This window comes from Siphateles boraxobius, unplaced genomic scaffold (assembly GCF_051911475.1).
Source record: "Siphateles boraxobius isolate OS27281-9 unplaced genomic scaffold, OSU_SipBor_1 137, whole genome shotgun sequence".
Lineage (NCBI taxonomy): Eukaryota > Metazoa > Chordata > Actinopteri > Cypriniformes > Leuciscidae > Siphateles > Siphateles boraxobius.
In genome coordinates this window covers 2,455,049-2,467,500 of record NW_027508741.1, presented here as the reverse complement: position 1 = coordinate 2,467,500, position 12,452 = coordinate 2,455,049, and the positions used below count along the sequence as shown (strand labels likewise).

Genomic DNA, 12,452 nt, shown 5'->3' with positions numbered 1-12,452 from the left:
CCTACTATATGCAATTTTGGGGTATATTTGATTCCAAATTATGTCTTGAACCTCACATTAATCAGCTTAAGTCCTATTCTCTGTAATATCGCCAGTGTACAAGCTTCATTAAATCTCAAAGATGCTGAAACTGTTATAACCTCACGTCTGGACTATTGTAAGTCTGTTCTAATCGCCTTCAACTAAAGCGCAGCGGCTGATGTCCTCACATGCACAAAAACACCATCTCACAGCGGCTGCACCGGCTCCCCGTTCTCTATCACCTTCGCTGTGAAATACTCGTCTAGTTTAAGGCTTATCATGATTTATCCTTTCAGAATGAATGCAGTCTTGTGTCCATTTGCTCACAGTATAGTTTAATCTTTGCGGTCATTCAGCATTACAGCTCCTAAACTTGGGAACAAACTCCCACAACACCTTCACTAATAGTATACTCTAAATTTCAGATCCATGCATTACTTTTGTTTTCTTTCGTACGTAATATGATCTCTGTCTACCTGTTCATTTTATCCTGATTGTATATTTGTAACTGTCAATATTATGTAAAGTGTCCTTGGGTTCTCGAAAGGCGCTATATAAATAAAATGTATTATTATGATTATATAAATTTACTTTTAAGCACAAACTCACTTCACTCTAATCAAATTTTCATTAAACAAGAACACGTAAACGCTTAATATCTTCAGTAGTTTACCTTCTCCAGTAAATGTAAGAATGTTTAGATGTTAGTGCTGAGAACAGGAACACTGAGGAAGAGCATCATTAGCAGTCGAGGATCTCAAACATCTTTATGAAGGGCAAATGTTAGATTAGGGTCCAATTCTCACTATTAACTACGACTTTTGCCTCAATACCTAAATACTGCTTATTAATTGTTAGTAAGATGTTAAGTTTAGGTATTGTGTAGGATTAAGGGATGTAGAATATGATTGTGCTGAATAAGGCGATCTCTATCACAGAGATCTGTGTCTGTCTCTATATTTGTTCTTCATGCTAGTAAATGCTAAATCCCCACTTTTACAAATGTAAAAGTTCTTCCCTCAGACTCAGTCCCGGACCCAATCTCTGCAATAATAATTAATAAAGGCTGGTTTCTAAAGTTCTTCTTCCTGCCTCTGTATTAATGTTCATTCAATAGGCTCCATTCAGATCTTAACATTAAGTCTTTTACTGTTATATGTCAATAAGATTCTGCAAGACATTTTCACCTGCTATACCCAATGTGTAGATCTTTTGTGGTATTTATGCAAATTAGCACATGCGTAATGAGATTATGCACCGTTTGTCCATGTTAACAAACATGTTAAATACATTTTTTGTTTGTCTTGATGCAAGTAATCAGCTCAGTAATTTTCATGGTGATTTCTAAAGGTTAAAATTTGTATCCTATTCACATGATAAAAATAATGAATAGGCAAAATTTGGGTCTTTTTCAAAACTTCCCCTAATGGGATTCTTCTGGGCTTTTTATCCTTACTCAGGACATATTGAGGATACAAAATCAGTTCTGTTGCAATTTGTTCAACCTGTTTTCATAAAATGACTGGACTACTAATCAGCATAATCTGCACGAAACATCAATGCATGAATGCAGTCAGTTTTGACCCAAAAAAATTAGGTAATTTGATCGGATGTCACTTAGCATATTTACGACATTTTACCTGCTAGAAATACATGCTAAGTTTTAATGTTATTTTAAGGTGGAGTAGACTTGAATGAACTTTCCATTCTTCGGGTGAGACATTAAACCGAGGTCCTGACTCTCTGTGCTCATTAAAAATCCCAGGATGTCCTTCGGAAAAAGAGTAGGAGTGTAACCCCATCCTGGCCAAAGTAACCTGTGTCTCTGTCCATCACGGCCTCCTAATCATCCCCATATACTGACTGGCTTCATCACGGCCTCCTCGCCACCAGTCAGCTGGTGTGTGTGTGTGTGTGTGTGTGTGTGTGTGTGTGCCGTCACATCATCAGGTGATGCTGCACATTGGTGGTGTTTGAGGAGATTCCCCCTTCCATATGTAAAGCGATTTGAGTACCTAGAAAAGCACTATATAAATGTAACGAATTATTAATTATATTATTATTATGAACGGCAAAATTCAGCGTTGTTGGTGTACCCGCTTCTATCAGCCCAGTTTGAGAACCACCTTAACATCTTTGTAAAGCGATCTTTGGGTGTTAGAAAGGCGCTATATTTAAAAAAAATCATCATCATCATCATCATTATTATTATTAATAACCACCCAAACACAATACAAACTGCAGGATGTCAGTGCTCTGTGAAAAAGTCAGTAATTATTTAATGACAATATTAAAAAGGCATTCTTACACAAAACAAACATATTGCACAAACTTCCCATTTGCATTTGAAACTGAACTCAAACTGTTGCTTTCTCAGACAGATGGTCCCTGATCACATGATCCCTCATCCCTGATCACATGATCCCTGATCACATGATCCCTGACTCGGGAAACTGATGCTGGATCTGTCCCGAGGTTTAAAAAGTGAGAATGGAAAGCGCAGTACTGGCGCCCTCTATAGGCCGGCCGCCCCGGAGCTTATATGATATAATAATAATAATTCAGAAATGTTTGTGTAAAGGTTTAAGTGATTGGAAATATTAACATCACATAAAATTATAAAAGTCAGGAAAAACAAAAACAAACATTCCAAATGATTTTGAAACCTAGAAATAAATAGTTTTAGGATTTAAAAACATTTAAAAGTTGGTAACACTTTACAATAAGCTTTCACAAGTTTAAATGAAAAATATTTCTTCGGCATTTACTAATACATGATTAAAATCAAAATATGTATGTTAACGTTAGTTAATGAACCTGAACTGACATGAACAGTTGCATTAATTGATGTTAACAAAGATTAATCAGTACAGTAACAAAAAGTATTGCTCATTATTACTTAATATTAACTATTAGCAAATGGAGCCTTTTGTAAAATGTCAATATTTGTTTAGATCAAAAGTTGCATCTGTTAACATTAGTTGATGCACTGTGAATTAACATGATCATTTTAATTAACCCATTAGTAGTTAATAAATGCTGTAAAAATGTATTGCTCGTTGTTAGTTCATGCTTTAACTAATGAGACGTTATAAAGTGATGATTGGAGAAGATCATTTGTATGTGGATAATAACCTTCATCTTTCTTCATCTTCGAGGGAATATGCCCCGAAGCCTTAAAATTATACTACTTTCTTTTTTTTTGCAGAAAACTTATTTTATTTCATTTCGATAATATTTTTTCAATTTTTTAATGCAATTTTTTTATTTACCTTTATAATTACTAGATTTGCGCGATAAATAAATAAATAAATAGTAATTTCAGCACATTCATTAGATTCTTTCAACTTAAATTCAAAATAACTCACATTTTCATGTCTAAATCTTTTAATTCAGCTCTAAATATCTTACATTGAGTGTCTGCCGACCTCTTGCTGAAAACATGTCTGACTCTAGATGGGCTTATATCTCTATATGGAGTAAATGAGCAGTTCCTCTGGGTCCTAGAGTCAGTGATTCACTGTGCATTCAGATACACATGTACTGCAGACATTATAAAACAAACACATTTTTTTGTGGCATTTTCAGTTGAGCATTTTTAGGTTTTTCTGTGTGTACTGAAGCATTCCTCACATTTCATTCATTCCTAAGGAAATCCATCGAGGGAAGGATGTGTTATTTTATTAAATTTTATGCACAAAACTTCTCGAATCCATTATTATTATTATTTCTTTGTGTGTATTCGTGGTTCAAGTGCGACAAAAGTCCTGGAGTCTTGGACCCTACCAATGAACACCCAATGTAGTGATCAATGACCCGAGGGAGGAACATTTTCATCGTTCCTAGAAGAACTATCGGCGGGAGTTCCCGGAGTTGGGCGTGTCCGAACCGCAGGAACTAGGAACGGTTTTAGTTCTAGGAACTCATTTCCTCCCCCTTCAGAGTCGCTCAGGGGCGTTAGTGTTCGCTGATTGGCCGAACACCAGCACCCGCCATTATTAAAGAGGCCGTGTAAAAACACAGATTTTAAGCCTATTAACTCCAGAAACTAACTCTACGAACATGTAAAGCTGATAGATGGAGCTCTAAACCTTTACACTGAGGAAAAACCCAACACATCTTGGAGGAGACCGAGAGAAACATAAATCTGTTTCTGCTCATCGACACTGGACATCAAACACACGGCAAACACTTATAACTTTATTACTGTCTACTTTCTATGTATAAGAGTTTTATCTGATAACATATTAGACATGACTGTAAGACAGATCGTAAACTAATGAACAGAAGAATGTGAGCACTGTGTGTTCCCTTTCGAGAGGTCTCTCCTATTGCGTAAGTAGCTTACGCTATGGGAAAACTCCTTTTCTCGAGAATATTGAAGTCTTTATGTAAAACGCATTGCAGCTGCACAGCTGACAGCAATGAACGAAGGAAGCTCGGTCATTGGCTGTGCTGCGGCAACTTGCTCGAACCAATGACGGGGCGACTCTGAATGCGCGACCAATGAGCGCGCTTCGCGCCCGCGCGTCAGAGCCCGCCAAGATGAGCGTGGCCAAGAGCTATTTATTGGGCGCCCCGTCATGAGAGTTCTTTAGATTTAATCTCCTTCTCCTCCTTCTTCGCTGGATCCTCCGGATTATTGAAGCCTTCGCCGCCGTCGAAAAGCATACCAGCGGGATTGATACGAGGACGTCGGCACCTTCAGCCGCCTTCGAACGCCATCCTACTGAGCCATCCGGCGTGCCACACACGCAAGTATCTTTACATCTGTTCGCCTCGCGACACTTGTAAAAGAGCAATTTTCTGAGGCGTTGTTTCAAATGCCTTCCTGCGCGTCGTGCAGAGACCTTCTCCCGGACGGGGATCGTCACATCATCTGCGCTCGCTGCCTGGGCCGGGACCACGCAGAAGCTGCTTTGACCAAGGCCGGATGCCCGGAATGTGATGACCTGGGTCTCTCCGCACTGCGGGCTCGCCTCGCCGCTTTCGCCGTGAGCGAGCCCATCGCCCCCACCCCTCTGTTTGAGCCGCGCACTAAGAAAAAGCGCCGCTCACAGAGGCTTCCTGAACCGGAGCTCAGTGACGTCACGCCGAGCCAGTCTCCGCGTGCTTCACCGCCGCTCTTACCTTCCCCACCACCGGTTCAGTTCACCCAGCCGGACCCAGACCCCTCTAGCAGAGCGGTGGGCCTTGTGACTTTCGGCGCGTCCGAGGACGATGGGGGAATGGATGACAGCTTGTCCGTCGACGCTGCATCGGACGACTGGCCGGGCTCCACTCTCGACCCCGCCCCGTCGACGCTAGCTAGCACGAGCGGGGGCTCCACCATGGATACGGAGATTATCCGCGTCCTCTCGAAGGCCGTAGAGGACCTCGGGCTCGATTGGTCTTCTCCCGAAGAACCAACCCGAAGCCGAATGGATGAGTGGTTTCTGCAGGGGCGCCAGCAGGCCCCTCGGCAAAGGCCTTCTCCCTTCTTCCCGGAGGTTCATGACGAACTCACCAAGTCATGGAAAGCCCCCCACTCTGCGCGTCTGAAGCCTTCTTTTTCTTTGTCGCTCTCCTCTGTGGACGGCGCGAAGGAAAGAGGCTACGAGGGAACGCCGCCCCTCGAGGAGGCCGTGGCCAATCATCTCTGCCCGCCCTCCACCACCGGATGGAAAGCCAAAGCTTCCCACCCCTCGAAGCCCTGCCGCACTACTTCAGCTCTCGCCGGTCGCGCCTACGCCGCCACCGGCCAAGCTGCATCAGCGCTTCACTCAATGGCGGTACTTCAAGTGTTCCAAGCTAAGCTTCTCCGCTCTATGGACGAGTCTGGCCCTGAACCCGAAGCCTTTAAGGACCTACGCAGCGCAACTGATATAGCTCTGTGAGCCACGAAGGCCACCGCCCAGTCTATTGGCCGCGCCATGGCTAATTTGACTGTTCTCGAGCGCCATCTGTGGCTGACTCTGACGGAGATGAAGGACGCGGATAAGGCGCCGTTTCTCGACGTGCCTATCTCCACCAGCGGGCTGTTTGGACCGGCGGTTAAAGGTTTCACCGAACGCTTCACTGAGGCCCAGAACGCTTCACAAGCTATGTGCCATTTCCTGCCCAAGCGCTCCAGCTCATCGCAGAGCAGACAGAGACCGCCACAGCCGCAGCGGGCCAGAACAGCTCCCACCGCCTCTCAGCCCACGCCTCATGCTGACGCTCGACGCCGCTCGCGCTCCCACAACCGCAAGCCGCCTCCTGAGCGACGGGGTCCTCGGCCCAAGATTGTGCTGAACCCTGAGCCTCGAAAGCCGTCCTAGCCACAGGAATGAGAAGAGAGAGTGCGTGTCTCGCAAAAGCCGGACCACTCTCTCTGCAAAAGCTCAAACATTACCCAGTCCCCTTACAGTCGGCTGGAAATGTCCATACAGCAGTCAATGGGCCAGTCACAGAGCTCGCTCACCTGCAAACAAACGCCGTTTTTACGACGACGCACAGAAAACACAAAAACAGTATTTTTCTGCCTGTGTCACTAAGGGTTCACATGTCCACAAAGTGTGCATTCCCAGATACTGTCAAAACAGTGCCAAATTCATTCCCAGCTCAGGCTGCGCGCCCCATGAATGTAGATCACGTGCCTACGGTCATGTACGCACCACTACACACAAGCACTGTTCACACAGTTATGAATTCATCCCCAGTAAAAGCGGGAAACATTATAAAAGTGACGCGTGTGCCTACCACTGTTTATGCACCCCCACTTATAAACACTGTCCTTACAGTGTCAAACACAACCCCAGCTCAGGCTGCGAGTTTTACAGACATAGCGCGCGCTGTTGTAAGCACACACGCGCCCATTCACTCAGCTGCTCAGCGCGCGCCCGCGCCTCTGAGAGCTATGAGCTCAGGCGATTCGCTGGCCGGGTCCCTACGTCACAGCGGCCCGCCCCTAGCCTGTATTCAGCCCATATCTGTACACGCAGCGGCATGGGAAAACATTCCAGATATGCCGAAATGGGTATTGAATATAGTAAAGCACGGATACTCGCTCCAGTTCGCTCGCAGACCACCACGTTTTACGACTGTGGTCGACACGAAAGTGAGAAAGGAGTGTTCACAGGTTCTACACACCGAGGTGCGCAAACTAATAGAAAAGGGCGCTGTGGAAACTGTTCCCCCCTCTATGAGCGAGGCAGGTTTTTACAGCCGCTATTTTCTCGTCCCGAAAAAGGATGGTGGTCTCCGCCCCATCCTAGATCTCAGACACCTGAACAAAGCACTAATGATTCGCTCGTTCAGAATGTTAACAACCAAGCATATCCTCGCGCAAGTACGCCCAGGAGATTGGTTTCTCTCAGTGGATCTGAAAGATGCTTACTTTCACATTCCAATAGCGCCTCATCACAGGCCGTTTCTGAGATTCGCTTTCGAGGGAGAGTCGTACCAGTACACAGTACTTCCGTTCGGCCTGTCCCTGGCTCCCCGTACATTCACGAAATGTATGGACGCAGCACTTTCCCCCTTGAGACGAAGGGGAGTGCGAATACTGAATTATCTCGACGATTGGCTGGTCCTAGCACAATCAGAGAGTCAGTTAATAACACACAGATCTTGGATTATCAGCCATTTAGAATGCCTGGGTCTAAGAATCAATTTTGCAAAAAGCATACTATCTCCCAGCCAGAGGATTTCTTTCCTGGGAATAGTTCTAGACTCGATGCAAATGACAGCGCGTCTCTCATCAGAGCGCGCGCTCACCATCCGGCGCCTTGCAACATCATTCAGGGCGGGCGCGCGCGCCCCCGTCAAGCGGTTTCAGAGGATGCTCGGTCTCATGGCCTCAGCATCGGCCGTACTCCAGCTAGGATTGTTGCATATGCGCCCTCTCCAACGCTGGCTCAAGAGCCGCGTCCCTACTCACGCGTGGCGTTCGGGCCACTTTTTAATCAGAGCGAACCACGGCTGTATAAAAGCCCTGACGCACTGGAAAGCCGCCGACTGGTACCAGTCAAGCGTGAGTCTGGGTGTGAACACAAGGAGAAAGATGATAACGACAGATGCCTCCAAAATAGGTTGGGGGGCCCTTTACGAGGGCAGGCCTGTCTCCGGCTTTTGGTCAAACCCGGAGAAGCGCCTACACATAAACTGTCTGGAGATGAAAGCGGTCGCTTTGGCTCTCAGAGCCCTGCTTCCACATCTAAAAAACGAACACGTCCTGGTCCGAACGGACAACATGACGGTAGTGTCGTACATAAATCGCCAGGGTGGACTCAGGTCGAGCTCCATGCATTCAATGGCCAGGAGACTCATTTTATGGTCCCAGCACAACTTGCGCTCGCTGAGAGCAGCGCATGTGCCAGGCGCCCTGAACCAGGGGGCAGACATGCTATCCAGAGACAAGATTCTCCCAGGAGAATGGGCTCTCAACCCGCTGACGATTCAATGGTTATGGAAAACCTTTGGCAAAGCGGAGATCGACCTCTTCGCCTCCAAGGAGAACGCGTACTGCTCTCTTTTCTTCACGAAGAGCACGGACGCGCTCGCCCAGAGCTGGCCGAGCCGCCCCTTATATGCCTTTCCCCCGATCGCGATGCTGCCACAGGTCATCAGTCGGGTCAGAGAGGAGCAAAACGCAGTGCTTCTGATAGCCCCACTCTGGAAGAACCAAACATGGTTTCCAGTTCTGATGCAAATGCAATCTGCACCACGGCCGATTCCACTGAGGCCAGACCTCCTCAGTCAGGCCAGCGGGATGATATTTCATCCCCGCCCCGATCTGTGGGCCCTTCATGCATGGCCCCTCAACGGGTTCCCAGGAACCTCACGAGCGGAGCGCTAAAAACCATCGCTGAGGCGCGGGCGCCCTCCACGAGACGCTTATATGCCCAGAAATGGAAAGTGTTCAGTGACTGGTGTAATGCCAAGGGCCTGAACCCTGAGACATGCGAGATTACGAACGTACTCGCTTTTCTACAAGGGCTTCTGGAGGCGGGCCGCACCCCCTCCACGCTCAAAGTATATGTGGCGGCCATCACAGCGTCACACGACCCTGTGATGGAACGTCCATTGGGAAGAAACAACCTAATTATTCGTTTCCTAAGGGGCGCTAGGAGGATGAACCCTTCACGCCCCCCCTCAGTGCCGATCTGGGACCTAGCTACTGTCCTAGACGCTCTTAAAGGGCCCCCGTTCGAACCACTCCGAACCGTGCACCTTAAACAGCTCTCGCTCAAGACTGCGCTCTTGCTGGCACTCGCCTCGGTCAAGAGAGTGGGCGACCTGCACGCGCTTTCGACAAGCGCTGCCTGCCTAGAATTCGGACCTAACGACTGCAGGGTTCCGCCGTTTCAAAGCAGAGAATCTCTCACTGGATAATTGAGGCTATAGCGCTGGCTTATGAAGCTAAGGGACTTCAATGCCCCTGGGGAGTCAAAGCACACTCCACCAGGAGTGTGGCTTCTTCCTGGGCATGGTCGAGCGGGATACCGATCGAGGATATTTGTGCGGTGGCAGGCTGGGCCTCACCGTCCACATTTATCAGGTTCTACAACCTACAGGTCCCGACACTGCATTCCAATGTACTATCAGCATGATACTAGTTGAACTACGAGTTCGTATCTAGATAATGTATTTGCTTGTGTCACACTGAGCGCCTTCTAGCCGCTCTGTATTTTTCCCACATATAAAGCTCGCCTCTTCCGGCTAGTTGGATGATAACTTTGCTTTTCAGCTCAGGCACCTGCCTCTGGCTATCATAAGGCGAAGTTCAGCACGCACGGCGTTTTGCATGGTGTTCCCATAGCGTAAGCTACTTACGCAATAGGAGAGACCTCTCGAAAGGGAACGACTCGGTTACTAACGTAACCTCGGTTCCCTGAGAGGAGGGAACGAGTATTGCGTAAGCTGCCGTGCTTGTGCTTGGTTAGTTCGCTTCAGTCGTTTTAACCTAAAGAACTCTCATGACGGGGTGCCCAATAAATAGCTCTTGGCCACGCCCATCTTGGCGGGCTCTGACGCGCGCACGCGCGAAGCGCGCTCATTGGTCGCGCATTCAGAGTCGCCCCTTCATTGGTTCGAGCAAGTTGCCGCAGCACAGCCAATGACCGAGCTTCCTTCGTTCATTGCTGTCAGCTGTGCAGCTGCAATGCGTTTTACATAAAGACTTCAATATTCTCGAGAAAAGGAGTTTTCCCATAGCGTAAGCTACTTATGCAATACTCGTTCCCTCCTCTCAGGAACCGAGGTTACGTTAGTAACCGAGTCGTTCAGGCGTTCTCTTCCCACTGGCACTGAGAACGCAACCAGGATAACGTTCCTAACGAAACATTAGTTCTCGGGGAACCATCCAGGGGTCTCATTTATAAAACTGTGCGTAGGATTCATACTAAAACTGTACGTGCGCCAGAAAGCCAAAAATAGCGTAGCCTATGCAAAAAAAAAAGTCAGACTTATAAAACCGTGCGTACGCCAGAACCTGCGCTGAATTCACTTTATAATCCCATCAGCGGAAGATTGTGCGCATGCGTCTCCTCCCCGAAACAACCATACATGAGCTTACAACGCCTAGCTTTACTATGCATATCCTCATCTGCATATCATTTACATATGATTATTCATCCACGTGATAACATGTTTAACGGTACAAGACATTAGGAAAATATTAGCCTACATACAGATGTGCGTCACATTACATTAATAAAAATCATTTAGTAGCCTATCCTTGCCTTGTTTTTGAATACATAAATCAAATAGTGCAAAATACATTTCAGAGAAAGTTTTTCTCAATCTTTTCCACTGGCCAAATAGTAGCCTATTTTTAATTGATATATATTTTTAATGGTAACAGAGAGACCATGTTGTCCATTATGTGCACGAAACTATTTTCTCAGACAATCTGCTATTATCATGATAAGAATTATCTCTGTAGTTAAAACATTAAAACACAGCATGCCTGAGGAAAAGTGTTCAAAAGCATTGCATCCACAACAAATATTTATATTCCTTGAATACAAAACATGTTGTAACTTCTCAGTAATGATTTCATGTAGTTTAAGTGTTTAAGTCCATTAATGAGAATGGCATATTTAATCTTAATGTTTATCAGAAGTAAAACAGTCAGTTTCACTAGATGGCCAAACGCGCTCGCTGGCGCGGACATTAAGAAGAGATGGATATTTGCTTCAAGTGATCGGCTTGGTGAGTAAAATTATATTTCTGTATATGTATAATTTTCGGTCTAAAAGTGACCAAAAAGACATTTAACTCCGGCTCACCATCGGTGTCGCCAAACTGCTCAGAGTTTGCGTGCAGGAGCGCATTCTCCCGTCACGCGTGTTTTTATAAATCACGACTCGTGCGTCGGATTTATATTTAATAATAATAATCATAAATGAGGCTCGATCCTAGAACTATCCGGTGCGAAAGCCCCTACTGATGGGTCTGAGATGCTGTACCTGTGTGTGTGTGTGTGATGCTGTACCTGTGTATGTGTGTGCACCTGTAGATGTGTGTGTGTGCACCTGTAGATGTGTGTGTGTGCACCTGTAGATGTGTGTGTGCACCTGTAGATGTGTGTGTGTGTACACCTGTAGATGTGTGTGTGTGCACCTGTAGATGTGTGTGTGTGCACGTGTGTGTGCACCTGTAGATGTGTGTGTGTGCACCTGTAGATGTGTGTGTGTGTGCACCTGTAGATGTGTGTGTGTGTGTGTGTGTGTGTGCACCTGTAGATGGGTCCCAGGCGTCTGAAGCTGTTCTCCATGTGTTTGTGGAGGAGGCTGAATCTTCCCTCTCTCCAGAAGCGCATCAGGTTTATCCATCCGTTGCTCCCGGTGTGAGGAATCTCCCAGAAGTCTCGCACGGCCCGCATGCTGATCTCTCTCTCTGCAGGATCACACTGCACTCCTCATGCCTTTAACACACACTTCAGTGTGTGTCTGTCCTCCACACCACCCATGAGTTACTGCCACATCAGGTCAAAGTTCAAGAGAAGAACAACATCAGCGCAGAGCTCAGAGACGGAGGAGGAAATATCATAATATCATCTCCATAAACAGCCAGAACAATCACGGTCAGCATGACATTTGCATGTTTCTGCAATATTACTGTAAATGTCAGATGTTTATGATGCAGAACACACAAGATGCTCGAACACAATCATTTGAAAACCTGTGGCTTGGAAGCACATTTCAGCCATCATGCTTATGAAAATCATATTTATGACATAAAAAGTTGACTATCACAGAACTATGACAGAAAGTAATCATTTAAACTTTTGAATCTCATAATTATGACCTTTTAGCTCATATGAGTCATAATAATGAATATTCACACAGGTCAAAATGTCTTTTTTTTGGTCATAATGAATTTTTAAGTACTAATTTTGACTTATGTCATAATCCTTAAGTGACAATTTTGACTTTTTTATGCCATTGATCACTTTTTATGTCTTA

General features: G+C 45.9%; 1 protein-coding gene across 2 annotated transcripts in view; it reads right to left on the bottom strand.

Moving 5' to 3' along the window:
* The window catches only part of cyp11c1 (cytochrome P450, family 11, subfamily C, polypeptide 1), a 25,107-nt gene extending 12,877 nt beyond the window's left edge, over positions 1 to 12,230 (bottom strand). For both annotated transcript variants that reach the window (XM_077229999.1, XM_077229998.1), the window contains exon 1: positions 11,724 to 12,230. In XM_077229999.1, the coding sequence (XP_077086114.1) occupies positions 11,724 to 11,819 (96 nt within the window). In that variant the 5' untranslated portion in view covers positions 11,820 to 12,230. The remainder of the gene's footprint in view (positions 1 to 11,723) is intronic.
* Between the last annotated feature and the right edge of the window lie 222 nt (positions 12,231 to 12,452).